Source organism: Carettochelys insculpta, chromosome 6 (genome assembly GCF_033958435.1).
Source record: "Carettochelys insculpta isolate YL-2023 chromosome 6, ASM3395843v1, whole genome shotgun sequence".
Classification (NCBI taxonomy): domain Eukaryota; kingdom Metazoa; phylum Chordata; order Testudines; family Carettochelyidae; genus Carettochelys; species Carettochelys insculpta.
The window spans coordinates 92,095,489-92,120,516 of NC_134142.1; the positions used below are offsets into that span (position 1 = coordinate 92,095,489).

The window sequence follows — 25,028 nt, forward strand, 5'->3', positions numbered from 1 at the left end:
CTTTTGGTCCATCCATGTTGAAGCAGGGCCAAATGTATGTTTAAGCCTTCTCCAGGGGCCAAAATGATCCTTTCTGCCCTCCTCTCTGGATGGGTTAATAGCTGTCAAAGAATAACTGGGCTTTTGCTGTATATGGTACACATGAGAAAGCAAGCAATTTTTCAGTGATATCTTCTTATATGTTTGTTGGTAAGCAAATAGTTTTTAAGTGTTATGAAACCTGAGGTACACAGGACGATTTGGACTCCCCAAAGGGTGACATAGTTTTTACATGTGTATATACCCATATGTCATTGACTTTCAACCTCTCTGGATTATCAGTCAATTAACAGCTCATACACAATGTAATTTTCATAATAAACATGATTTTTATTCCAAAATAATAATGTGTTAGCCAGACAACTACAAAACATCTACACAAGACTTTGGTAAGAAACAGATTTGTGACTGCTTTCTCATAAAATTCCACAGGAAACAAAAACTAAAAACAAATGAATACTTTTTTAAAAAAAATTGTATGTTGCACATGTTAAATCCCATTTTACACTGAAGTCCCTATCTTTTCGCTTTCATTACAGGTAAAGTTTCTATAGCTCATATGTTAGAAAATATAATGTACATACAATGCTACAATCTGATACGTGCAGTGTACAAAACTCTGGAGTGATACCTGTGCTTTCAGTTGAATACTGTATAATTGATGAATTACAAGCAAGAGCCATTTAATTTTGTATTGATATGCAATGAATATTATGCTACTTGGAAGTTTACAGTAACAATGCAATTATTCTACATATTATATATCAGAACTTTTTGTTTTAGAAAATCAACCTCTTTTTTGTTTGTGTATATATAGTTTTTTATTTTATTTTTTTTTTTTACAAAAAGTAACAAGCTTAAATATTTTTTGTATCAAGGTAGAAGAAAGTCAGCAAAGTGAACTGGGACAAAAATGGATCAATGGAGCAATAATACGATAAGCTAGATCTAGACAGAAACAACCACATCCCTAACTGAAAGCTAATTGGTGACATCTGGTATTACTAATGTGAAGACTCAAACAGTCATAACATTGGTGAGCCTCAGGAGAGTAACTGGAAAGAGGGAAGTGTCCTGGGTAAGGGAAAACAAAGCAAGTTGGTTATTGAAAGTGTATTGGAACCACAGTGTAAAGATTGCCCAAAGGTTTTCCTTGTAGGCTTGTTCGAATGTCATATGTCCTACATACTAGAGGTATATATTTGGATTAAACTTCTAGCAGGATGTTGGCAAAGGGAATAAATTTTACATTTAAAACAATTCGATAACATGGAGTATACCGGAAGACTGATAGTGACAGAAAACAGCATCAACAATTGATGACTTTTTTTTATACAGAACCTGGAGTGGCCTTTTAGGTTGGTTTTGAAGGGGCACGAAAAAGCCAGAAGGGCTCGCCTAACAGCACCGTCCAGGAGAGAACAGAGTTCTCATAGCTTCCTGGAATTGCTGAGCTAAAGAAGCCCAGAGTTTAGTCTTAGAGATTTTAATGGCTACCTTGGACTGCTTGTTGACCCCTCTAGGTGCAGAAGAACTGTTAGCAGCATCAGAGGCTGACAGAGAATAGATGGCATGGCTCCCCATTTGCCATGTATTTGCCCAGGGACAGCTCCTGGGAACCTCATGGCTTAATGTGGGAACCGCTGTATTGGCCCAAAGAGGCTGACTGGTCACTCCTGCACTAGTTATGATATTTCATGTGGTGTTTTAGCTCAGATGCCTGCTTTGGATATACAGTAGAACCCTGAGATATGTGTACTCAGTTTGTGTGTATGTCAGTTTAATGTACCTCAGGGTGATGTGGACCTGGTGCCTGCCTCCCCCGAGTAACGTGAAATTTGACTTACATATGACTGCAACCTCTGCATAAGTCGGGGGTCTACTGTAGTAGTGCAGGTTGATAGCAACCATAAACTGTTAGTGAGTGTGAAAAAATAACCTGAGCTGTGTGGCGGTGTGTTTTCTCAGAGGTTAGTGAACCCCTTTCCCCATTCATGTTCAGCAAGATTTGTACCAAGTTTCCTCAACTGAGCAGCAACTGGGACTCAAAAGATTGAGTCCTGCTTCTGCACTGGTCCTAACTTCATTTGGGGGCTAGGAACTGCAACAAAACATACAAAGGTGCCTCCAAGCAAGAGTTTTATGAAAAGAGGATGAAGGAGGCAGAGCCTCAGCCAGACACCCTAGAATTGTGAGCCACACCTAGTGCCACTGTTGGAGACGAGGGTGGGAGAATGACACAACACTGGCAGAAGATCAGAATAATTGATTTTTGACTCCAGCACCTGGTTTTGAATTGCCTAATTCAGGTTCTCATGACCATGTATAAATTATTCAAATAAAATAGCTACAGCTGGTTCAAAATATTGTTTCATTTTCCCCTTCATTGTAATCAACCAACAACATATTCTTGTGCATTCTTATTGATTGGTAGATTTCTAATCCCTTTGCTGGACAAAAGAGTTAAAGGTAATTTTTTCATGTCTCAGTTTTAAATGTTAAACCCCCCTAAGCAAAGAACATTGACCAATCCCTGGAATCCAGTAGCTGGTCTTTCTCTCTACCCATGGATGGTACTGGATGCTTCAGAAGAAATGTGTTTTTTTTAAAAAAAAAAAAATCTGGAGCAACTAGGTGATAACATGCCTAATGTACAAAAAGTTATTTTCTAATCTTTGGCAGTAGTGGGTGCCAAATGTCTAAGCATTTTATAAATCCTCACAAACTCTCTGTTCCAAGAACACCTATGGAAATGGATGTCACAGACTAAGTGTGAATTAAAACACACAAAAATCCTTCTATTGGTTTTCAGTTTGCTGTTTCCTTTACCCACTTTCTGCATTATAAGTTTCATGTGAGCATACTGCCTTCCCACTACCATTCATTGTTTTATATCTCTCCCCTAAAGTAATCCTAATCTCTCACATGGAAGTCTGGGCCACAATCATGGCCTTTGTGTTTCTTTTTTTAGATTTTCTCTCTCCTTTTTCGAGATGGTGGTAGGCAGAATTGAATGTGATGTTCAAAATAAGGGTTTAAGTTGTCTCTTTTTCCTGTGGGTTTGTTTTGACCACTGCTGCTGGTTGAGCAGACATTGTTACTGAGCTGTGTAGACTGATACCTATATGTTCAAGTTGTTCAACTCTTGCCTTTTTTTAGTGCTTAAAGTAGTAAGGAGATCTTCATGAAGAAAAATATATATGATAACTATAAATACCAGTTTAACCCCCAGGGTGGGAAGAGATAAATATGCACCTTGAATGTTATCGAACCAGCGTTATTGAAATTATTCCTTGGCACAGTTTTGTGTAATCACATAGGCACTGCTTTGGATATGTAGAAACCAAATCAAATGAGAGAATTCCTGCCATGTGTGAAACATGTCACTTTAACTTAGTTATGTTAATATGCATGCGAACCCTGTCTGTACAGGGAATATTTCTATATAGTTATTGCATGTCCACAGAGATGTCTTTATTTCAGAGTTAAATGACTCACACTGACTTACGAGTTTTATGCATTAAGGGCTAGCTGGAGTATCAAGGAACCACTCTCAGCATACATTTGTGAGGAAATATTTATAAAATATATTTCTTGCACCAGCAAGACTAATAAGCAACCCACACTGCAAAAATGAAGACTAATATACACAATTTATATATTTTTTAAAAAAAAAAATCAAACCAAGGTTGACTTTCCATTTAGCTCAGACTCCATCACTTCGAAGCACCAGGTTTTGCTAACACGGGTGAACATTACATGCTCTTATCTCCTTCTTGTCTTTGCAGCTGGCAAACTGAGTGCTTTTGAACCTTTTCTTTACTGTCATGAAGCGTTCCTGAATTCCACCGCCACACAGTTTGGTACATTCTGACCAAGCGGTCCATGGTCTCATCTTACAACCTGAAAATAAAAAGAACATCCTTCAGTGGTATTTTTAGCTAGCTTTTAATGTCTCCCTCAGTGTAGGTACATACACTCTTAATATTGGATTATTGTAGCACTTATAAAGGTTCCTGTCAAGGCTCCATTTCTAGCATGCACTGTACAAATACATTAAAAGACAATCCCTTCTCCTAAATGTGTTCATCTACTTGTTCTATTCTAGACTGTAATTTAACATGGTGCAGGTTGCACCTCCCTTATCTTGCATGCTCGGGATCCGACATGTCCTGGACAAGAGAGTTTGCCAGACAAGGGAAGGTCTAGGCCTTCTGCATGTAGACAGCTCTGCGCTTTGGGGCTGCTGCAGCCCCAGACTCTGTCTCTGGGGCTCTGTTGGCAGTCCCTGCCCCTCCTGGCTGCCACGATGCAGGTGGAGGCTCTGGCTCCCAGCCTCGTGGCAGCCTCCTGGCCCCTGTGCTGCCACGGAGTCAGCAGGGACTCCAGCTTCTGGGACTCATTTACCAGTCGACCACTCTCTTATCTGGCAACATCCGTGGTCCTGCCAGAGCATGGATGTTGCCGGATGAGAATGTCCTGAATTTGACAGGTGCACCCCGGATCAGTAAAACAAACCAGTAATAACGCTGCAATTGTTATCTATATTGTGTGGTGCTAATCTGAAGCATGCATGTTTGAATATACTTCCCCAGAGCATTGCCTGAGCATTGTAAATTTGATTTAGATTTGGATGGCACTTCCACTCAGACCAGAGAGGTTGGTATTTGAGTTTTGTTAAAGTCGAGCACAGAAAGAGGTGTGAGCTGGATCTAGAAGTAGATTTCTCCAAAGTTCAGATGCAGTTGGAACTTGGGGGTGGTGGGGGGAAGGAAGTTCAGTCTTGTGATGTTCTTAGCTGGCATTAACTTTTTTCTTTGTGGTCTGTGCAAAAAAAGCAGCTCTCTGCCACATGAGTCTAATAGCGGAGTGTTTGAAAACTCACTCTTTGTATGGAAGGACCTTACTGGGAAAGAACAAGATATTAGAGATGCACAGACATAACCTGTTTTCTTTAGGGAACAGTCTAAAAGTTCTCTGGTTGCAGCTGAAACGCAGATGTGACCTTTAGGCTATGTCTACACTAGCCCCAAACTTCGAAATGGCCATGTAAATGGCCATTTTGAAGTTTACTAATGAAGCGCTGAAATACATATTCAGCGCCTCATTAGCATGCGGGTGGCCGCGACACTTCGAAATTGACGCAGCTCGCTGCTGCACGGCTTGTCCCGACGGGGCTCCTTTTCGAAAGGACCCCGTCTACTTTGAAGTCCCCTTATTCCCATCTGCTCATAGGAATAAAGGGACTTCGAAGTAGGCGGGGTCCTTTCGAAAAGGAGCCCTGTTGGGACGAGCTGCGCGGCGGTGAGCCACGTCAATTTCGAAGTGTCACGGCTGCCTGCATGCTAATGAGGCGCTGAATATGTATTTCAGCACTTCATTAGTAAACTTCGAAATATGGCCTTAGTCTTGCAAGATGAAATCCAGGAACGTAAGACCACTGTAACTTAGGGCTTGTCTATACTAAGTGTAAGATCAGTTCAGTCAGGGATCGATCTTCCAGGATTTCATTTCATACGCATGGTAGAGATGTATGGAATTGAGCTATCTGGGGTCAACAATCAATCCCTGTGCTCTTCAGTATTGTGAGGAGTAAGGGAGGTCAGCAGCAGAAACTCTGTGAAGATGGCCAGGTAAGTCAATTGCAGATATGCAATTCTAGCTACCGCAATTGCATAGTTAAAGTTGACTTAATGACAATCATCTTACCTGTCTAGTGTAGACCTGCCCTTAGCTGAAGCTTTTCCTAGAAGGTAATATTATTTCAGGGGAGTGCTGCTACTCTCAGCCTCGTTCCTGTTACGAAGAAAAGATCAAGCTGCCGTGGGTGGTGTAAGCACTGTGGCTAACACGTACCTGGATATAGCTCACCCTCTTCATCTGCCTTGGCGTGTTCGCTTCTCCTTTTCTCACGGGCTTCTTTCCAGCGCCTTTTGTCTATACCAGGACCTCTCAAACATTTTCTTATTCGGCATTTTTTCCGCTGCACAGTTTCTGGGCATGGAGCTCCTCCAAACTGTGGTTCCATTTTAATCATTCTTGTCCTGATCATATGACCTTTTCCACATGATTTATTGCATTCAGACCACTTGGACCACTCTGTTAATTCACAGTCAATGGCTGGAAGGAAAGAAATATTGGCAATTATAACAATTCTTTGCAGCCTAACCAGATGACGTAGAAGAAACAGATGGCTTTGCCTAATTAGCTTTTATATCCAAAATTCACAAACATGACTTGATGCACCCAGTCTTCAGAGTAAGTGCTGCAAAAAAACCACCACTTTCCATTAGTTGCTACTGCCTTGACCATTGCTGGAAAGAATGGTACTGGAATGGCACCAACTTTAAAAAAAAATAAAAAAAAGACTTTAGTGATGATTCCTTCTTAAAGTCTCTGCTCTGCAGGCAGGAAAGTAGGTTTTGACCATCTATTGGTCCATTTTCAATAGTTTGCTGTGGACTCATGCACACCATCCCAAACATATTATGAGTAAAGATGTTAAACAATGGTTTTATTGTACTCATATAGGCCCTGGTCTTCAAGAATCTCAAAGCATTTCACTAATGTTAATAAGCTGCATGATTTAAGCAAATATTGTTATCCCCATTTTATGTGTAGGAAAACTGAGGTATTGTGCATTTTTAATGAGTTTTTTTCAAGTCCCAGAACAAATCAGAAAAGATAGGACTTCATCTTAGATTTCCTGAATCGTACTTCCACACTGTAGACCCAGGGCCATGCAGACCCAAAAGTCTATATTTGAGACTTTTTCCAGCAGCATATTAAAAACCAAATTCTCACAGACTGACTTAAAAAATTCAAAAGCAGGAAGACTCATATTTAGTCCCAAAAGTCGTCTTTAAATTATTTAAGAAAGAGTTACAAAATTGCATCATAAAAATTTGCAGGCTTTAAAAAAAATACAAAAAACTAATGTCGTCTCTGGATAAAAGTAATACCGCATGTAACACTGGGCTGGCAAAGAGTACAATAAGACTATTATATCACATCCATCAATGCGGGCATCACATCCATCTGCCATGGTTTTCTTAAGAAGAGCAAAGCAGCAGTATGAGGGCGGCTGGGGATTCTGTCGCATAAGGACTTACCAACATGGTGTAAGGCCAGTGTATGTGGCTCAGCAGCACTTGATCCTAGGCCTTGTTTTTAATTCCAGCTGTTTGCCATAAGACTGTGGTACTCTCTTGCGATTCTGGCCAGTGGAGCAGCCCCTAGAGCAGTGGTTTCCAAACTTTTTGGCATCACGCCCCCCCCGCCCCCTTTTGATTTTTGAGATACCCTGACAACTCCCACCTCTTCTTTATCATCATCCAACCCCCCTTTATCCAAAAAATTCAATTCATAATTTAAAATAAACACAAACTCTTGATATAAAAATGTTATTTAAAATTATCAATAAGCACAAATAGTTCTTCTTGGCCCCAAAATTTCATAAAAACGTAATGTAACCGCGGAAACAAATGAATTTAATCTGAAAGATGATGCTGCATTTTCTTCGTAAGTTGGGAAATCCTAGGAGACCGACTATGGACCATCGAGGCTAATGGCACAGGCCCCACCTTGTGAGTGCCTGGTGCAGCCCAAGCTGGCCAGCTGCCCAAGTCCTGCGCTGCTGGGGCTGCCTGCCTGCCTGCCCAAGCCACCCGCCTGAGTTCTGTGCTGCTGGGGCCAGCCGCCCAAGCCCCTGCCCATATCTGAGTACCAGGGCAGCCTGGTGTAGCTAATGGAGAATGAAACAAGGAGTCCATAAAGCACACAGAATAGCCCCTTAAACATTCATAGTGCTATTTGGGGGAGGCTCTGGGGCTTTCCATCTGCGATAGTGGCTTACCAAGGGGGAAAGTTTGTTTTCAGCATGAAGGACCTGTTGTCTCTTCCAGATGATAGTACTTGATAGGTCCTCCTACTCAGCTGCGTAGACCTCCCTATGGCCTTCACACTGTACATATTCAGTATCTCCTTGATTTCATTTCCCAGGGACTCCAAGAGGAAGAGTTATTCTCTCCCTATTGCCCAGATGGGGGTTGGACAGTCACCCCCAGGAGACACGCACCCATTAGATTAAGAGCAGCACTCATTGGGTCTGGAGCACAAACACCATGTCTCTGTTGAGGCTCTGCAGATGAAGCATGGCAGCAGGTTTTCATGCTCAGGCTTTTGCTATGCTATGAGCTAGGCATGCGAGTCCCAGCTTGCGCAGACACCCTAAAGTACTAGTGTCATCATGATAGGATGGGCAGCCAAGCCAGGGCCTAGTCAGGCTGAGGCAAACCTGCCTGAACCACATGGGTGTGTAGTCAATACTGCTAGCCACTGCTTGCCTTTGACTATGCTATTTTACTGTCCTAGTGAGGGTATATTTACACAAGCTGTGACTCACACTCTACGCTCATGGCCTGAATTGGCAGAACATCTGAAATGCGCCTGTTTCAGACCAGTTCCTGCACTTACGGCACTCTGGAAGCATGCACTTCTCCACTTGCTCCAGCTCCTCGTTACAGTCACCAAGCTCAGCTGCAGATTTCAGCATCCTTTGCCGGGTCCTCATTCCCTTGCCACAAGTTACGCTGCAGTCACTCCATTCAGACCAAGGGGAGAGCATACAGGGAATTGTATCTAGTGCATGAAAAGATTGATTAACAAACCTCTTATGCTGACAAGTCATCTAAACACAAAGCTTTGAGAGAATTAGTATGGGATAGGTGAGCTTTGGAAGAAGGGACGCATCCCCTAAATCTTGTATGTCGCTGTTTGCTTGAATAAAATAAAAAGCAAGCTAACGTGATGTTCCTACATAACCACAAATGAAACGTACATTTTTCAGGTTAATTGTTAAAATGTTCCTCTACAGCCTTTTTTACAACTTAACAATGCATGGGCATCAAAATACTTTAAGTAAGGTACTGTTGGGCCCATGTTAAGCTAGGCATTATCTGTGAGACAGCCTGGTCTCGTGAAATGCATACGTAGCAATCTGATGCCAAACCAAAGCACTCATCATGGGCTGGGAACAGTAATTCTTTTGAGACTTTGATTTTTTTTTTTAAACAGCAACATTAACTACTTAAGGCAGTATTTCACTGTGGTATACTTATGGATGGTCACAGGTATTTTTTGCTGATATACAGGTTTATACCATCTGGCAATGATATCCTCAAACGCTGCTTTACAAAAATAATACAGCCGTAGCCGTGAATAATTTTTCTGGGACTGATACGCCATCTTTTGGGTGGAAGTGGAACCAGTGCACGTTCTCTTGAAGCAGAGATAAGCTGGGCGTGTTTCCTGTTTGACACACTTTGCTCAAGCAACGTGTCGTAAGTGTTGTCGTACTGCTGTGCATGGCAGGTGGCTCATAGACACTTACGGCACTCTGGCATCATGCATTTCTCTGCCTCTGTGGTTTCTGCATTGCACATGGATCCATCTGCTGGAGTCATCTTAATCATTCGATGTCGCTTTTTCATTCCTGTTCCACAGCTAGCACTGCATTCATCCCACTCTCCCCATTCTGTCACAAGGCAGCTACTAGGAGCTATTTATAATGTAAAGAGAAAAATCACTAATAGCACTCATCTAAGAAATGGTTCATTTAGTGCTTTTGTTTCTGACTGGCTTTTGCCAGGCAAAATGAAATACTCACAGCACTCATCATTTACAATACATTTCTCAGTTTCCTCAGTAGGGACTTTGCACATTGAGCCGTCTTCAGGAAATTGTTTCACATATCTCTCTCGAGATCGTATTCCCATTCCACAGGAAACTGTACAGGGCGACCACGTAATCCATTCAGACATCATGCAGGTGGAACCATCTAAACCACAGAGGAGAAATTCAATTACCGAAATTGAGATTGCCACTCATTTGCCTGATAAATCTCAGCTACCAGGAGGTATGTTCCCTTCCTCCCTCCCACCCAACCCCATGCTCTTTTCAGACTTCCATACTGCTGTTCATCCACTGTATCTCTTTTTCTGCCTCCTGTCGCGTTCTTCCTGTTACTCCATTCCCTCTTTTCTTCTTGCTACTCCTCCTTAACCTTTAAACATAAGTAAGACTGACAGACCCATGTCATCAGCATGAAGAATTGAACCTGCTAGCTTAGAAGCTAAAGCCATGTACTCTACTGCCTGAACTAAAAGCCAAAGGCCTCTCGGCTAAGGCTGTAGGGCAGACTTCACTCTCCCTTGGAAGAGGTCACAGTGCCTGTGGGTTAGATACTTCCCTCAGCTGAGGAAGTGCATCCCAAGCTTCTGAGACCTTCCAACAGTTCATGCTGGACAAGCCCCAACTTGTACCAGTGATGGACTTGGCAGGAGGGATTGAACCTATGACCTTAGGGGCTAAACCCATGTACCTCTACCACATGAGATAAAAGCCGAGGCTGAAGAGCAGACTCCACACTCTCTCTTGTCACTGATCTCACTACTCTGGATTGCACTTACCCTGAGCCAACTGCATGGCAATAGTGGACAGGGGGACTAAAGGGAGTCTAAGAGGACTCCATACATTTTTACATAAGTGTTTGCAGTTTTGAACTTGCAAACACTTACATGTGCACGTATCGCCCCTTCCCAGAGGTGGGACCATGCAGCTACAATAGGAGACTGGGCCTCTAAAAAAAAAAAAAGTTAAGTTAAAATGACCTCTCCCATCTCCCCTCCCAGCAATTTGTTGAATTTATCCCCTCCACTCTTTGCTGTTTGTTACCTTCATCACTGCAGCCAGGGCCCATACATGGCTGAAAGTCCTGGGTGTCGGGACAAGGGACGCTGAGGTCCAGCTGGGCTTTAAGCATTCTCTGCCTCATCCTCTTGCCCTTATCACAAGTAGAAGAGCTGCAGGCTGACCATGGGGACCAGTTGGAATAAATGCAAGTCTCAGGTGTGTCATCTAAAATCAATAAAAAAAACAAAACAACACTTCAACAAAGGGTCAGTGACTCTGCACTTGATTGGTTACTGCCTGAGATGTTTAACATGACTGGTTCCTTGCTTCCTAATCAAACATTTTAAGGGTTTTACTCAGCTGGCACTGGTACCTTTGATGCAGCCACAAATTCTGTAGACTATTGGGAAGCTTCTGTTTTAATTCCTCTGGGAGTCACCTGTACCATACATCCCTAACACAAGGGACAGCTGTTGCCATACCATGGTTGTTCTGTGCAGGACACAAGACCAAAGAGCCAGAACACACTGAATGGAAAACTGCATCACTGTGACATTCAGTGGGACTTGTGTTTTTAAATCACTTAAAAATCTTACCATTGTCATCAGCTCTTCAGACATTGAAGGAAGAAATGATGCCGAGTGAGTTGTTTTTGTATATTTAATAGTGTACTAATGACAGCAATGACAGGAAATATTCTGACACAGCACTGGAGGATGAAACAAAGTCATGTAGCAGTACTTAATTAAAAAGTACCTTCTTCTTTCTCTTCTGGAACAAGATCTGCTACAATGTCATCTATGTTATCAGGGATAATGTTGCATTGCTCTCCCTGCAAAGAAAGAGTGGTAAAGATTTAAATTAGGAAAGTAATGTGACTGATCCAGCAGGCGCTGGGTTGTAAAACCAGTTGCTAAAAGCCACATGGTAACAGAAGCAGTCTGTTGTGCGCTGGTACCTTAATATTTGTAAAGCTACAGGTTTCCAGTTATTCATACTTACATGGAGGGAACAGAACAAATTCTCTAACTCACTCAATTCCCATAGGATGTAAATATTGCATACAGATTGTGCTAACCTGCATTACAAGAGAGGAATTTTACCTCTAGAGAATTAAAATATAGTCAAGAAATAGCAACAGCCTACGTAGGTTGGAATTTCCAAAAGCATATTATGCATCTTCAGAAAACAACCTGAAACTCTGATATGTAAAAAGAATGGGGGAAACCAGGCTAGAAGAAATGCAGGGAGTAACCTAGATGGCACAGCAGAGAGCTAAAAGCCAGCTGCAGGAACTAAAATTCCAGCAGTTTCATACGGTGACAGAAACAGTGATGAAGAGTCTGATGAAGTGGGTCTTATTCGCGAAAGCTCATTACCTAACAAAATTGTTAGTCTTTAAGGTGCTACAGGACAGCTTCGGTTTTTTTCTGAAGTTACGGACTACCACGGTTACCTCTCTGAGACTAGAAACAATGACATTTGGGACAGCATATGTGGAGGTGTTGCAGAGAAGGATACAGCTGTCACCTCTAAGTACACTGGTGGTGTGTTTTTGTTTTTTTTTTTTATCTAGAATTCAGCGTTTAGTACTCTTTCCCTGACTGTAGTTCGTTATTCCTGACTGAGCTTAGTAAATTGGGAGGAATTTGGAGAAGAGGATATTCTTTTGAGGAAGGAGATAGGAAGGGTTAAGCCCAAGCCATAACTAAGGACCTGTAGGTTTGAATCAGTGCTGCTGTGGTTTTAAATTCCAATGAAGACAGAACAAAAAAGGCATATGTAGCAATCTGCAAATATGCAGGTAGTCTAAAGACCAGAAAGAGAGGTGACTTATTTAGGAAGTTCCCCCTGCAATAACAGGGACAAATAGGATTAAACTAAGCCAAAGACAAAGTAGCTTGAGTATCAAGAAACACTTCTTAACACAAAAAGCAGTCAGGTAGCACAGAGATCCACAGGACAATGGAATAAGGTTGCAAGAGAAGTACAGGAAACTCCTATCATTTGAATAATTTAAAAGTTGACTGGGTCAAGAACGGTGGCGCACAGTGAAAGGCTCCATTCTGCATTGACAGGGGCCTAGGTTATATACTAAGCACATTACGTTTTTCAGCTTGTAAAAGAACCATGTAAAAGAAGCGGTGGGAGAGAAAAAGGCATCTTTTTTTAAAAAGTGGAAGTCAGATCCTAGTGAGAAAAATAGAAAGGAGCATAAACATTGCCAAATTAAATGTAAAAATGCAATAAGAAAAGCCAAAAAGGAGTTTGAAGAACAGGTAGCCAAAAACTCAAAAGAGCAGTAACAAAATGTTTTTAAGTACATCAGAAGCAGGAAACCAGTGGGCCCCCTAGATGATAGAGACACAAAAGGGCACTGAAAGATGACAATCGTTGCGGAGAAACTCAATGAATTCTTTGCTTCGGTCTTCACGACTGAGGATGTTAGGCAGATTCCCAAACCTGAGCCATCCTTTGTAGGTGACAGATCTGAGGAATTGTCCAAGATTGAGGTGTCATTTGAGGTGGTTTTGGAACTGATTGATAAACTTAACAGTAACAAGTCACCAGGACCAGATGGCATTCTGAAAGAACTCAGATGTGAACTTGCAAAACTGTGGTCTGTAACCTATCCTTTAAATCAGCTTCCGTACCCAATGACTGTAAGATAGCTAATGTAATGCCAATATTTAAAAAGGGCTCTAGAGGTGATCCTGGCAATTACAGACCAGAAAGTCTCACATCAGTACCAGGTAAATTAATTGAAACCATGGTCAAGAATAAAATGATCAAACACATAGAAGATCATAATTTGTTGACCTAAAGTCAGCATGGTTTCTTCAAAGGGAAATCATGTCTTACTAATATATTAGAGTCTTTGAAAGGGTCCACAAATGTGGGAAAGGGGGATCCAGTAGATACAGTGCACTTGGATTCCAAAAAGCTTTTGACAAGGTCCCTCACCAAAGGCTCTTATGTAAATTAAATTGTCATGGTATAAGATGGAAGATCCTTACATGGATTGAGAACTGGTAAAAAGGCAGGAAATAGAGGGTAGGAATAAATGGTAAATTTTCAGAATGGAGAGGGGTAACTGGAGGTGTTCCTCAGGGGTGAGTCCTAGGGCCAATCCTATTCAACTTATTCATAAACAATCTGGAGAAAGGGGTAATCAGTGAGGTGGCAAAGTTTGCAGATGACACTAAATTGCTCAAGATAGTTAAGACCAAAGCAGACTGTGAAGAACTTCAAAAGATCTCACAAAACTGAGTGATTGGGCAACAAAATGGCAAATTAAATTTAATGTGGATATATGTAAAGTAATGCACATTGGAAAAAGTTACCCCAGCTATGCATACAGTATGATGGGGGCTAATTTAGCTACAATTCATCAGGAAAAAGATCTTGGAGTCTCATGGATAGTTCTCTGAAAACATCCATGCAGTGTGCAACGGCAGTCAAAAAAGCAAACAGGATGTTAGGAATCATTAAAAAAGGGATAGAGAATAAGATGGAGAATATTTTATTGCCCTTGTACAAGACCATGTTATGCCCACATCTTGAACACTGCATTCAGATGCAGTCTCCTCATCTCAAAAGAGATATCTTGGCATTAGCAAAGGTTCAAATAAGGGCAACTAAAATGATTAGGGGTTTGGAACAGGTCCCATATGATGAGAAATTAGAGACCAGGACTTTTCAGCTTAGAAAAGAGGAGACTCAGTGTGCATAGTATAGCGGTAGGTAAAATCTGAGTGGTGTGGAGAAAGTGAATAAGAACATTTTTTTTACTCGTTCCCATAATATCAGAACTAGAGGACACCAAATGAAATTAATAGGCATCAGGTTTAAAACAAATAAAAGGAAGTTGTTCTTCACACAGCACACAGTCAGCCTGTGGAACACCTTGCCAGAGCAGGCTGTGAGGACTAGGACTACACCAGGGTTTAACAAAGAGCTGGATAAACTCATGGAGCTTAGGTCTATTAATGGCTATTAGCCAGGATGGGTAAGAAATGGTGTCGCTAGCCTCTGTTTGTCAGAAGCTGGAGATGGATGACAGGAGAGAGATTGCTTCATCATTACCTGTTTGGTCCACTCCCTCTGGGACACCTGGCATTGGCCACTGTTAGCAGATGGTATACTGGGCTGGATGGACCTTTGGTCTGACCCAGTATGGCCATTCTTATGTTCTTAGGCCTAATTTCTATGCTTCCTTGAAAAAGTACTAAAATAGGCAACACTGGATGTTTTTCTTGGCCTGTGGCACAGTAGATTAAAAGGGTTTCTACAGTTTCAAATATCTATGTTGTTATTTCAGTTTTACTGTTTGTGTCTCAGAATTCTGTATTGTTACCTTTCGTGCAATTCTCTCAATGACAACTCTGGCCACCACTGCTATAGACCCTCCTTCTGGATCATAAAAGGGACTCTGAGGGTGATCAAGACTCGTTAGTGGTCTTATCTTCTCTTGAGGAATGGTAGGTTTGTTGGGTGACTGCAATAAAAAAGAAAGAGATAAACAGGGATTAAAAAGGGAATTAAATGCACATGCATTTTGAATAACAGGATTCAACACAATGGCTATGTCTACACCAGCACCCCCCCCTTTTGAAAGGGGGATGCTAATGAGACACCTCGACATGCTAATGAGGTGCAGCAATGAATATGCAGTGCCTCATTAGCATAAGGGCAGCCACGGCACTTCAAAAGTGCTGCTTACAATTGCGCATGGCTCATCTACACTGGATCCTTTTCGAAAGGACCCCGCACACTTCGAAATCCCCTTATTCCTATTTAGGTATAGGAATAAGGGGATTTCGAAGTGTGCGGAATCCGAGCCGCACATGATTGAAAACATCATTTTCGAAGTGCTGCGGCTGCCATTATGCTAATGAGGTGCTGCATATTCACTGCAGCGCCTTGTTAGCATATCCCAAAGTGTCTCATTAGCGTCCCCCTTTTGGGGGTGGGGGGAGCTAGTGTAGACATAGCCAATGTCATTCATATAAAGAAATCAGAGCTGCTTCTGAAACGTTCAATAGGAAAACGTCTCTTTCGACAGAACACATTTTCTCATAGCAATGAACAACCATTAGACCGTGTTTCTGTAACTCTGTGGAACTGGAACTGAACTAATAATTTTGTTGATGACACGTGAGGTACAGTAGCATTCAGCACCCTTAAAGTTCTGTTGGCTCTGCTTCAGTGAAAGGAGAAAAGGTACTACACACATTTTTGTCTTTCAAGTAAAGCAGTTATTGCTCTTACTACACATAGAGAGCAGATCTCAAATGAGACCACACTGGTTTTATGTGTAGTCACTTTTCCTGCAACTTCCCTTTACATGTCACAAAAGCTGCGTCTACACGTGCACGCTACTTCGAAGTAGCGGCACTAACTTCGAAATAGCGCCCGTCACGTCTACACGCGTCGGGCGCTATTTCGAAGTTGAAATCGACGTTAGGCGGCGAGACGTCGAAGTCGCTAACCCCATGAGGGGATGGGAATAGCGCCCTACTTCGACGTTCAACATCGAAGTAGGGACGTGTAGACGATCCGCGTCCCGCAACATCGAAATAGCGGGGTCCTCCATGGCGGCCATCAGCTGGGGGGTTGAGAGATACTCTCTCTCCAGCCCTTGCGGGGCTCTGTGGTCACCGTGGGCAGCAGCCCTTAGCCCAGGGCTTCTGGCTGCTGCTGCTGCAGCTGGGGGTCCGTGCTGCATATACAGGGTCTGCAACTAGTTGTTGGCTCTGTGTATCTTGCACTGTTTAATGAAAGTGTGTCTGGGAGGGGCCCTTTAAGGGAGCGACTTGCTGTTGAGTCCGCCCCGTGACCCTGTCTGCAGCTGTGCCTGGCTCCCTTATTTCGATGTGTGCTACTTTGGCGTGTAGACGTTCCCTCGCTGTGCCTATTTCGATGTTGGGCTGAGCAACGTCGAAGTTGAACATCGACGTTGCCAGCCCTGGAGGACGTGTAGACGTTATTCATCGAAATAGCCTATTTTGATGTCGCAACATCGAAATAAGCTATTTCGAAGTTGGGTGCACGTGTAGACGTAGCCAAAGAGAGGAAACAAGAAAAAAGACGGCATCTGCGGATGGAGAGAGATGAAATGGAAGACATCCATAATGAATCCTTCCTCAAGTCAGTGGCTTTGCACCAGAGCTGACTTTGTCACAACATGTTTAAAATTGCAAGTGTGAAACAAACAACTCAGTATTATTTCCTCCGCATATTTTAAAGCTTCAAGCTTTGTTTTTAAGTTTTGTGACCCAGAAATGACCCTCAGTAATTATTTCTTTAAAGTAGTTGTGGCCAGATTAAAGAATTTGACTGGGAATCCTTATGGGAGAATGGGCAGATTGTCGGAGGAGCTTAAAAAAAATTAATTATTTCTTCCCTCTTTGTACAGAAAGCTGGACAAATACTAGGATGCAAGCTAGGCCAAAATACTGTTTGTTTGTTTATCTTACAGGTATATTTAGATTACTGCACTAGACATGACTTAAGGACAATGGTATATTATGCTATTTAGGCTGCTGTTTTTCTCTTGCCAGACCACAGTTTTTAGTACCATAACTACAGAAAAAAGCTTGTTAAAAAGTCCATTATATAAAAAAAATTGTTTTTGGGGCAGTGACAAGTCCAAAATAACTTTTATTAACAAACACAGTTCTGTTTAGAGCTGTAGAGTAAAACCAGGCATTATTTTTTAACTGTGGGAATTTTCAGGGATCATTAATCAACCTAACTTTTGGGCCATTTTCAACATTAAAAATGAGCATTATTAGTTACTTGTCCTATGGAAATACCTAGAAGTTCTAAATGAGATTGTGGCCCCATTGTGCTGGAAAGCATAGGAACATATAGTGAGAACTGTAACTAATAAAGGGTAAGATGAAAAAGGACAAGATCTTTAGATCTTCACGTGTATGTATTGCTTTAATTACAAATTGCTTTATAAATATAGCACTGACTTTTATAAATTATCAGTCTGTTGGGGAATGAGTATAGTTGGCAGGCAGGTGGCAGGAGAGGCACATTTTATTTCAGTTACTGATAAGTGAAAATAATCTGATTGCTTCACTTTAATGCAGAAGACAGACATCTTTCACTAGATGCACACATTATGTTTACTCATTTGTTTTTCATGACAGATTTACTGTGTTGCAAAAACAACTGTATAAGGAACAGTGTAAGAACAGAAGAACTGCATAAAGACAACACTGTAGGTGAAGAATAATTCTGGGGAGATGTGAGGAAAAGCAAATCTGTGGAAGCACAGACATAAAGCAATCAACTACAAATCTCCAACTACATTTTCTCTCTGTGCATTCATTCACAATTATTCAGATAGTTGCCGTGTGCCAGCGGTGAACGTAACTTAAATTTCTTACAAATACTGTCCTATCGTAACCTGCCCTTCTTGGAGGGGAGGGGCCCTCAGGACGGCGGGAGGGCTTGAGACACAACAGTACTGTAAAAAATGTAAGTCTGGGGTGGAGCATGTGGGAGGGTGCAGGAGCCAGGGCAGAGGATTGGGGATATGGAGGAGGTGCAGGAGTCAAGGTTCGGATGTGTGAGGGGTTCAGGGAAGATGGCTGGGGTGCGTGGAGGGTGCAGGAATCAGGTCAGGGGGCTGGGAGTGGTGGGGGGAGAACATGTGGGGTCCCTGCAGCTAGGTTGCCTTACTTGGCTGGTGTTCACTGCCATACCACAAAGGAGCTATGGGCTGGCTATGTGGGGGCTCTGTTGCAGGGAAATCGGCATGGTGCAAGAGACCCGCTGGCTTCTTCCCAGGCGCTACTGGCAACACCACGTGCCACAGATAGCATGTATGCTGTCCATCATCCATAGACTAGCATCAGGTCCTGATTTTATAGTCATATGCGATATAATTCCTTCATCTCTTTTTCGAAACTGAATAGTCCCAGGCTTTTTAATCTTTCCTCATATGAATGCTGTCCTATATCCAAACTCGTTATTGTTGCACTTATCTGTACTTTTTTCATTTCTCTCTCTTTTTTTTGAGGTGGGGTGACCAGAACGACAAGCAGCATTCCAGGTATAGTCACACCATAGATTTATATTGTAGCATTATGATATTTTCTGTCTTCTTATCTGTCCCTTTCCTAATGGTTCTTAATATTGTGGTGGCTTCTTGATTGCTGCTGCACACAGTGCAGATGTTTCCAGAGACCTAATGATGATGACTCCAAGATACCTGATTTGAATGGTAGTAGCTAATTTAGAGCCCACCATTTTGTATTTATAGTTGTGATTGTTTTGTAATGTTCATGACTTCCTCTTTATTAACACTGAATTTCATCTGCCACATTATTGCCCAGTCACCCAGTTTTGTGAGATTCCTGGCTAATTCTTCTGTCTGCTTTAGACTTAACTATATAGATTAATTCTGTATTATCTGCAGACTTTACCAGATCATTGTTTGTTCCCCTTTTCTAGATCATTCTCTAACATATTGTATTCATCAGCTTGTCTGATAATACTGTTCTTTACTGTAGTTTCAATCAGTTTGCCTGGTGCTGAAGTTAGTCTTACCAATCAGTACTTGCCAGGATCGCCTCTGGAGCCTTTTTTAAAGTTAAGCATTCTGTCGGCTATCCTCCAGTCATCTGCTACAGCGGCTGATTTAAGTAATAAGTTACGTAACACTGCTAAGAGTCTGACAGTTTCACATTTGAGATCATTCATAACTCTTGAGCGAATATCATCTAGTCCTAATGACTTTTTATTGCTTAATTTATCCGCTTGTTCAGAAATCTATCAGTGCAGGTGTGCGAATCTCCCTTACATCCTCTGCACTGAAGAAGAATGAAGAGAATTTTATAGATTCTCCACAATACCCTCATCTTCCTTGAATGCTGCTTTAAATCTCAGTTCTTCAGTTGTCCCACTAATTTTTTGGCAGGCATCCTCCAGCCAAGTTATTGATTTGGTCAACCAATATTTTTCAATGTCCCAATTTAATTGAGTCAAGCAGGCATCCTGGGATTTCTGAGGGCATATGGGTTAGTAGTCACACTTGTTGGGAGCTTCAGTATTTATCTATCCTTAATATTTAGTAACCTAAACTCTAATTCTTCAGAGAGTCAGGTCATCAATACACAACGTCAGAAATATCCAAGAGCTCAGATTGGGGACATCAGGCCTAATAAAGGACAACAATTGTTACCAATGTCTGTTCCAACTACCTTTCTTTTTGTGATGAATGGAATAATTTGCTGAATATTGAGAGATTTTTCATATAGTTGTGGATTATTTGCCTTCATTCTTCATAGCTGTGTTAATTAACACAGAGATTAAGTTTTAAAGCCATTACAAGTATTCCCAATACCTCATAGGTAACCCCACTGTCGGTACCAGCATCCCATGGTATCAGATCTTGAATGACTTTCTGAACCCAGCCACAGTCCTTGGTACAAAGGTCTTCAGCTGACAGACCTACATTCCAGTCTGGACTGGGGCCTAGCATGGTAAGGAAAGACATCAGGTGGCGAGTCCTGTCCACAGAAAATTCAGCAGAGGGAGCAGCTCTCCTGCAAATAAGAAACAAGATGATAAACTTTACTTCACCTGTTAACTTTGCTATTTAAGCAGCAATAAGATTTGTGCTTTAAGTGGAGAAAATAAATAGCTCAGACACAACACATGTGAAACCTAGAGGACACATTGTTAAGGGGTGAAGGCACGACACACCTCTAGTGCACTCTATCCTTTTCAGCTGTGAGATGGTCTTAGTTTATTATATAATGAAATAGCTCTTTCTTCGTTCAAGGATGTTTACAGTTTGTTGGGTTTCAATGGCTTGGAAAAAAGAAGAGCTGTGGTGAGTGGCCTTACTTCATGGCCATGTAACAAAAAAGTCTTGCCAGTAGGTTCTCCTACCCCGTGACAGTTAAAAACGTCAAACAACATAGCAGGAATTATCATGAAGTAATATTCATTTTTGACTGTCAGGATATTTTTCATCAGCAATGTGCTGTGGCTTCAATTTAAAAAGTGCAACTCAGAGCAATAGTTAGCTGGATATAATGTAAGTGAGAAATTAGTAGCACTGGTTAGACCCAGAAAGTAATGCAGCCAAGCATTGCATAAGTTTCAGTGATGATGTCTAAGCACCCCTACGTGTCAAATTCTTGCCAAAGATTCTCTCAAGGAAAGACTATTTATCATGTAGTGCTCCATGCTGTAGACCTGTGTTTCCCAATTTTATTTGGCCATGGAACTCTTTTAAACTCAAAAGAATTTTGCAGAACCACATTCCCAGGCTTTAACCCCTCTGCCTCCAAACCCGCCCCACAACTCTAGGCTTTACCCACCTCAGCCCCCAGTTCTACCCCCCTATCCCCAAGCTTTATCCTCCCCATCCTGGAAACCATCCCCCAGAACTAACCCATCTGTGGCCCTGGCTGGGAGCCTACACCAGGTGGCCACATGCGTTTTGTGGAAGGAAGACGGGCATGGAAGTGAGCCAAGCCATGCCCAGCAGAGGGTTGTGGCAGCTCAGGTAGCAGGGTGAGTGAGGGGTTCTCTGTGGCTCCCTGCCCGCTGCTGCTGAAATAATGGAACTAAATTCAGTTGGTTGATTGGCCTGATCCCTCCAACTGCCCTGCCGGCTGTTAAACTAATTAAATTTAGGACAACTATTTCAGCAGCAGCAGGGCAGGGAGCTGCAGAAGAGTCAGCTGTTGTAATGGAATTTCTCGTGGACTCCTTACTTTCACTTTGCGGAACCCTGGGATTCCACAGAACATCATTTCAGAAACACTGCTGTAGACCAGTAACTATCACTTAACTATTCAGCTAGAAACGAAAACCAAATCTGTGCCAAAATCTCCATTCACATATAAAATGGAAGTGTATTAACTCATTTTGCTATCTCTTCTACGAACAGAAAGTTCTGGGTTACTTTTCGTATATATTTTTATATGCATTACACATATATATTTTTTCTTGCTAGTTTCTATGACTGCAGTCTAGCAATTCTACTTAGGCTACGTCTACACTAGCCAAAAACTTCAAAATGGCCATGCAAATGGCCATTTCGAAGTTTACTAATGAAGCGCTGAAATACATATTCAGTGCCTCATTAGCATGTGGGCGGCCACGGCACTTCGAAATTTATGCGGCTCGCCGCTGCGCGGCTCGTCCAGACGGGGCTCCTTTTCGAAAGGACCCCGCCTACTTCCAAGTCCCCTTATTCCTATCTGCTTATTATTCCTTCGAAGTCCCCTTATCTCCTATTTGCATGGCCACTTCGAAGTTTTTGGCTAGTGTAGACACAGCCTTAATGAGATTTTTTTCCTTTTTGGTACATGCTTGAGACCAGCACAGACACCTCATTTTTCTCTCGCTCCTATGTCAAAACAATCTCTGCTTTGTGTGCATTTGAAGATTACAAGGTATTTTTCTTCTAATTTTTGTTTCTCTTCAACCTGCTTTTTTTGTGTCACTGCATTTCTCCCTTGGTGAGTAGAGGTTTACTATTTCCATTAGTGTGCCCATCACTGAAAAACTGTAGTGACTAATCTGTGTGTTTCTCCTAAATTTCACTGAGGCTCCCAGAATTCCTGGTAGGTTAAGACTCATAATAGACCAAACACAGTTTTCTCTATTACTTTTCATTTAGTATATATAGTTCATAGAATTCAAATTTCAAACTTGTTTACCTACATTAGTGTGCCCAATTCCTCATAGGAGAACCCAGTCAAAGACTTGGGTGAAACAAAGAAGCAGAAATGTAGCACTTTCAAGACTAACAAAATGATTTATTCAGTGATGAGCTTTCGTGGAACAGACCAACTCTTTAGATCCTGGATTAATTCATTTTGCTATCCTGAATCTGAAGAAGTGGGTCTGTCCCACGAAAGCTCATCACCGAACAAATCATTTTGTTAGTCTTGAAAGTGCTACATTTCTGCTGCTTTGTTTTGTTAGAGTACAGACTAACATGGCTACCTCTCTGTTACAGACTTGGGTAAGTAGCCTAACATAGGAAGTGAGCTCCAAATTTCGTTACCTCCAGATAATGATCAGTAATATGTTTAGTTTTAGCTGTTCTCAGTCCTGAGCCCGTAGAACTATTCATGTGATGTTTTTTATGGTAAAAAAGTGTTTATTGGATTTTCAATAGACCCAAATTGGAAACTTCTCCACTAGTGAAATATCTGAGTGCTTTATTAATGGGTGGATTCGTAGTCTTGACTCTTGTTTATATTAAGGTTCTAGTTAATGTGAGTAAATGTATCACAGTTTGGCTTGAATAAAATATTCTGATAAATATGCACCTGTGTAAGTCATGTGGGAGCGATCAGTTTTAAACAACCTGCCAGTTGCCATGGATAAGTAATGAATGTTATGTGCATCAGAAATGCCTCAATTTTCCCCATCAGAATCATGGTGAAATACTGAGATAATTGAGGTAATTTTATCTACTCTGTTTATGTAGGGCAAAATTCAGCAGTGTTAAAGGCAGGCATTATTCAGTTTAAATAATGAATAGATGGCCATTTTGTGCACAGTTACAATATGACACTTATCTTGTCTTTGGCTTTCTTTCATTCTTTCATGCCTGATGGAGGCATTCACTCACATGCCCTTCAGACTCAGACAATGTGAACTGGGCTCTGTCCTACTGGCTGAAGACCCCAGATGATTAGAAATCCACAACAAAGGATCCTTCAAACACATTTTGCTGGAAACCATTGTGTAAACTGCTATTCCCTGTTATAAGTTCATGACAGTAGAGTTGGATCTTTGTTTGAATCCCCACTGTTAGAAAAATAAATATTAATCGTGTTCTCAAAACAATATAAAATCAATCAGCTGTACATTTGAGTATAACGAAATCAATATTAAACCTGTTTGAGTCTTTGTGAACATTTTGCCATAAGGTATTTGCTCTTTCTGTGCAGTTTTCTGTTCTTTCATACAAACTGTATAATATTGTTTAATAATTATATTTAGCACTTCATCTTCAAAACCCTTTACAAACATTAATTATGCCTCAGTTCCCCTGGGTGGTTTTGTATACCTTGGAGGATTATTATCAAAGAACAGAAATTGTGAAGATAGAATGAAGAATCCAGCTAGCTCGCTAGTATATGCAGGAAATTCTGCAAGATCTGGAAAGCTAATGAGATTTAGATTAAAAAACAAAATCCAGTGTGTATGAGACAAACTGTTATGCCTACACTTCTGAATAGGCTGGTATTCTGGAATATGAGGAGATACAATGAACAAAAGATTTTAACTGCAGACATGAGCTGGCTGAGGGGAATACTGATTGTTTGAAAACTGTAGGAAATAAAAAAGGGAAGAGACAAGAAAATGGCAGGAAATAATGCTAATGCAGAAGATACAAGATGACTTTGATGGTTTGGACATGTCAAGAATGGCACTGGGAAAATGTCATATGTAGTGATGTGTACCAAAGCAGAAGGATTTAGTACTAGAGGAAAACTGAAGATGTGTGGTATAGGGATAGTGAAGAATGACAGAGAATAAAAAGGTTTAAGCTTTAAAAAGCCAGAAATCTGATACAAAACAGAAAGCGGTGGACAGGATTCATTTTTTGCCATTGTCACGGGTGAGAAGATGGACAGGAATTGAAGCAGTAAGAGACAGATGACCAATGAGGGACACATTCAGGGATTGCTCCCATTGCTTTCCCTGATGGACAGTTAGACTCTACTTTTATGAAATTTAACTTGGATTCCCACTGGGGAGGGACACAGCTCTAGGGTTTCAACCAGTTTCCCCATGAGGCCTTGCTTCCCCCTCAGGTGAAAGAGGAGACCATCACCAAGACGTCAGTGGACTACAGCCAGACAGAAGGATGTGAGATGATCAACAAGGGACATGACTGAGGACAATGAGGGACCATATCGGGGACTGATTAGAACCATACTGAGGGACGAGAGACACTAACCAAGGGACATGGCTGAAAACAGTTGGTGACTGTGTCAGGGGAGACATTGGCTCTGTACCTGACGGACTGAGGCTGCTTCTATACGTGCCACCTTTTGTCAGAGGTGTCACGGTAATGAGGCAATTTGAAGCAGGCTAATGAGGTGCTAACATGCATATTCAGTGCCTCATTAGCACAATGGCAGCCCCGCAAATTTCCAAGTGCAAACTTTGAATTGCAGATTGACCACGTAGATGGGGGCAGCTTCGAAATAAGCACCCCACTTCGACATTCCCTTACTGCCACAGGAGTAGATCAGAGTAGGAGAATGTCGAAGTGGGGCACTTATTTCAAAGCT

At 41.7% G+C, this 25,028-nt stretch overlaps 1 protein-coding gene across 1 annotated transcript in view; it reads right to left on the bottom strand.

Moving 5' to 3' along the window:
- Window positions 1-373: 373 nt before the first annotated feature.
- Window positions 374-25,028, bottom strand: part of SPON1 (spondin 1) — a 361,777-nt gene continuing 337,122 nt past the window's right edge. Inside the window, exons 8-16 of the mRNA XM_074997622.1 lie at window positions 20,096-20,297; window positions 15,089-15,229; window positions 11,488-11,563; window positions 10,774-10,956; window positions 9,707-9,877; window positions 9,431-9,598; window positions 8,515-8,679; window positions 5,896-6,159; window positions 374-3,942 (exon numbers count right to left, since the gene is read on the bottom strand). Coding sequence (XP_074853723.1) covers window positions 3,779-3,942; window positions 5,896-6,159; window positions 8,515-8,679; window positions 9,431-9,598; window positions 9,707-9,877; window positions 10,774-10,956; window positions 11,488-11,563; window positions 15,089-15,229; window positions 20,096-20,297 — 1,534 coding nt within the window. The 3' untranslated portion in view covers window positions 374-3,778. The remainder of the gene's footprint in view (window positions 3,943-5,895; window positions 6,160-8,514; window positions 8,680-9,430; window positions 9,599-9,706; window positions 9,878-10,773; window positions 10,957-11,487; window positions 11,564-15,088; window positions 15,230-20,095; window positions 20,298-25,028) is intronic.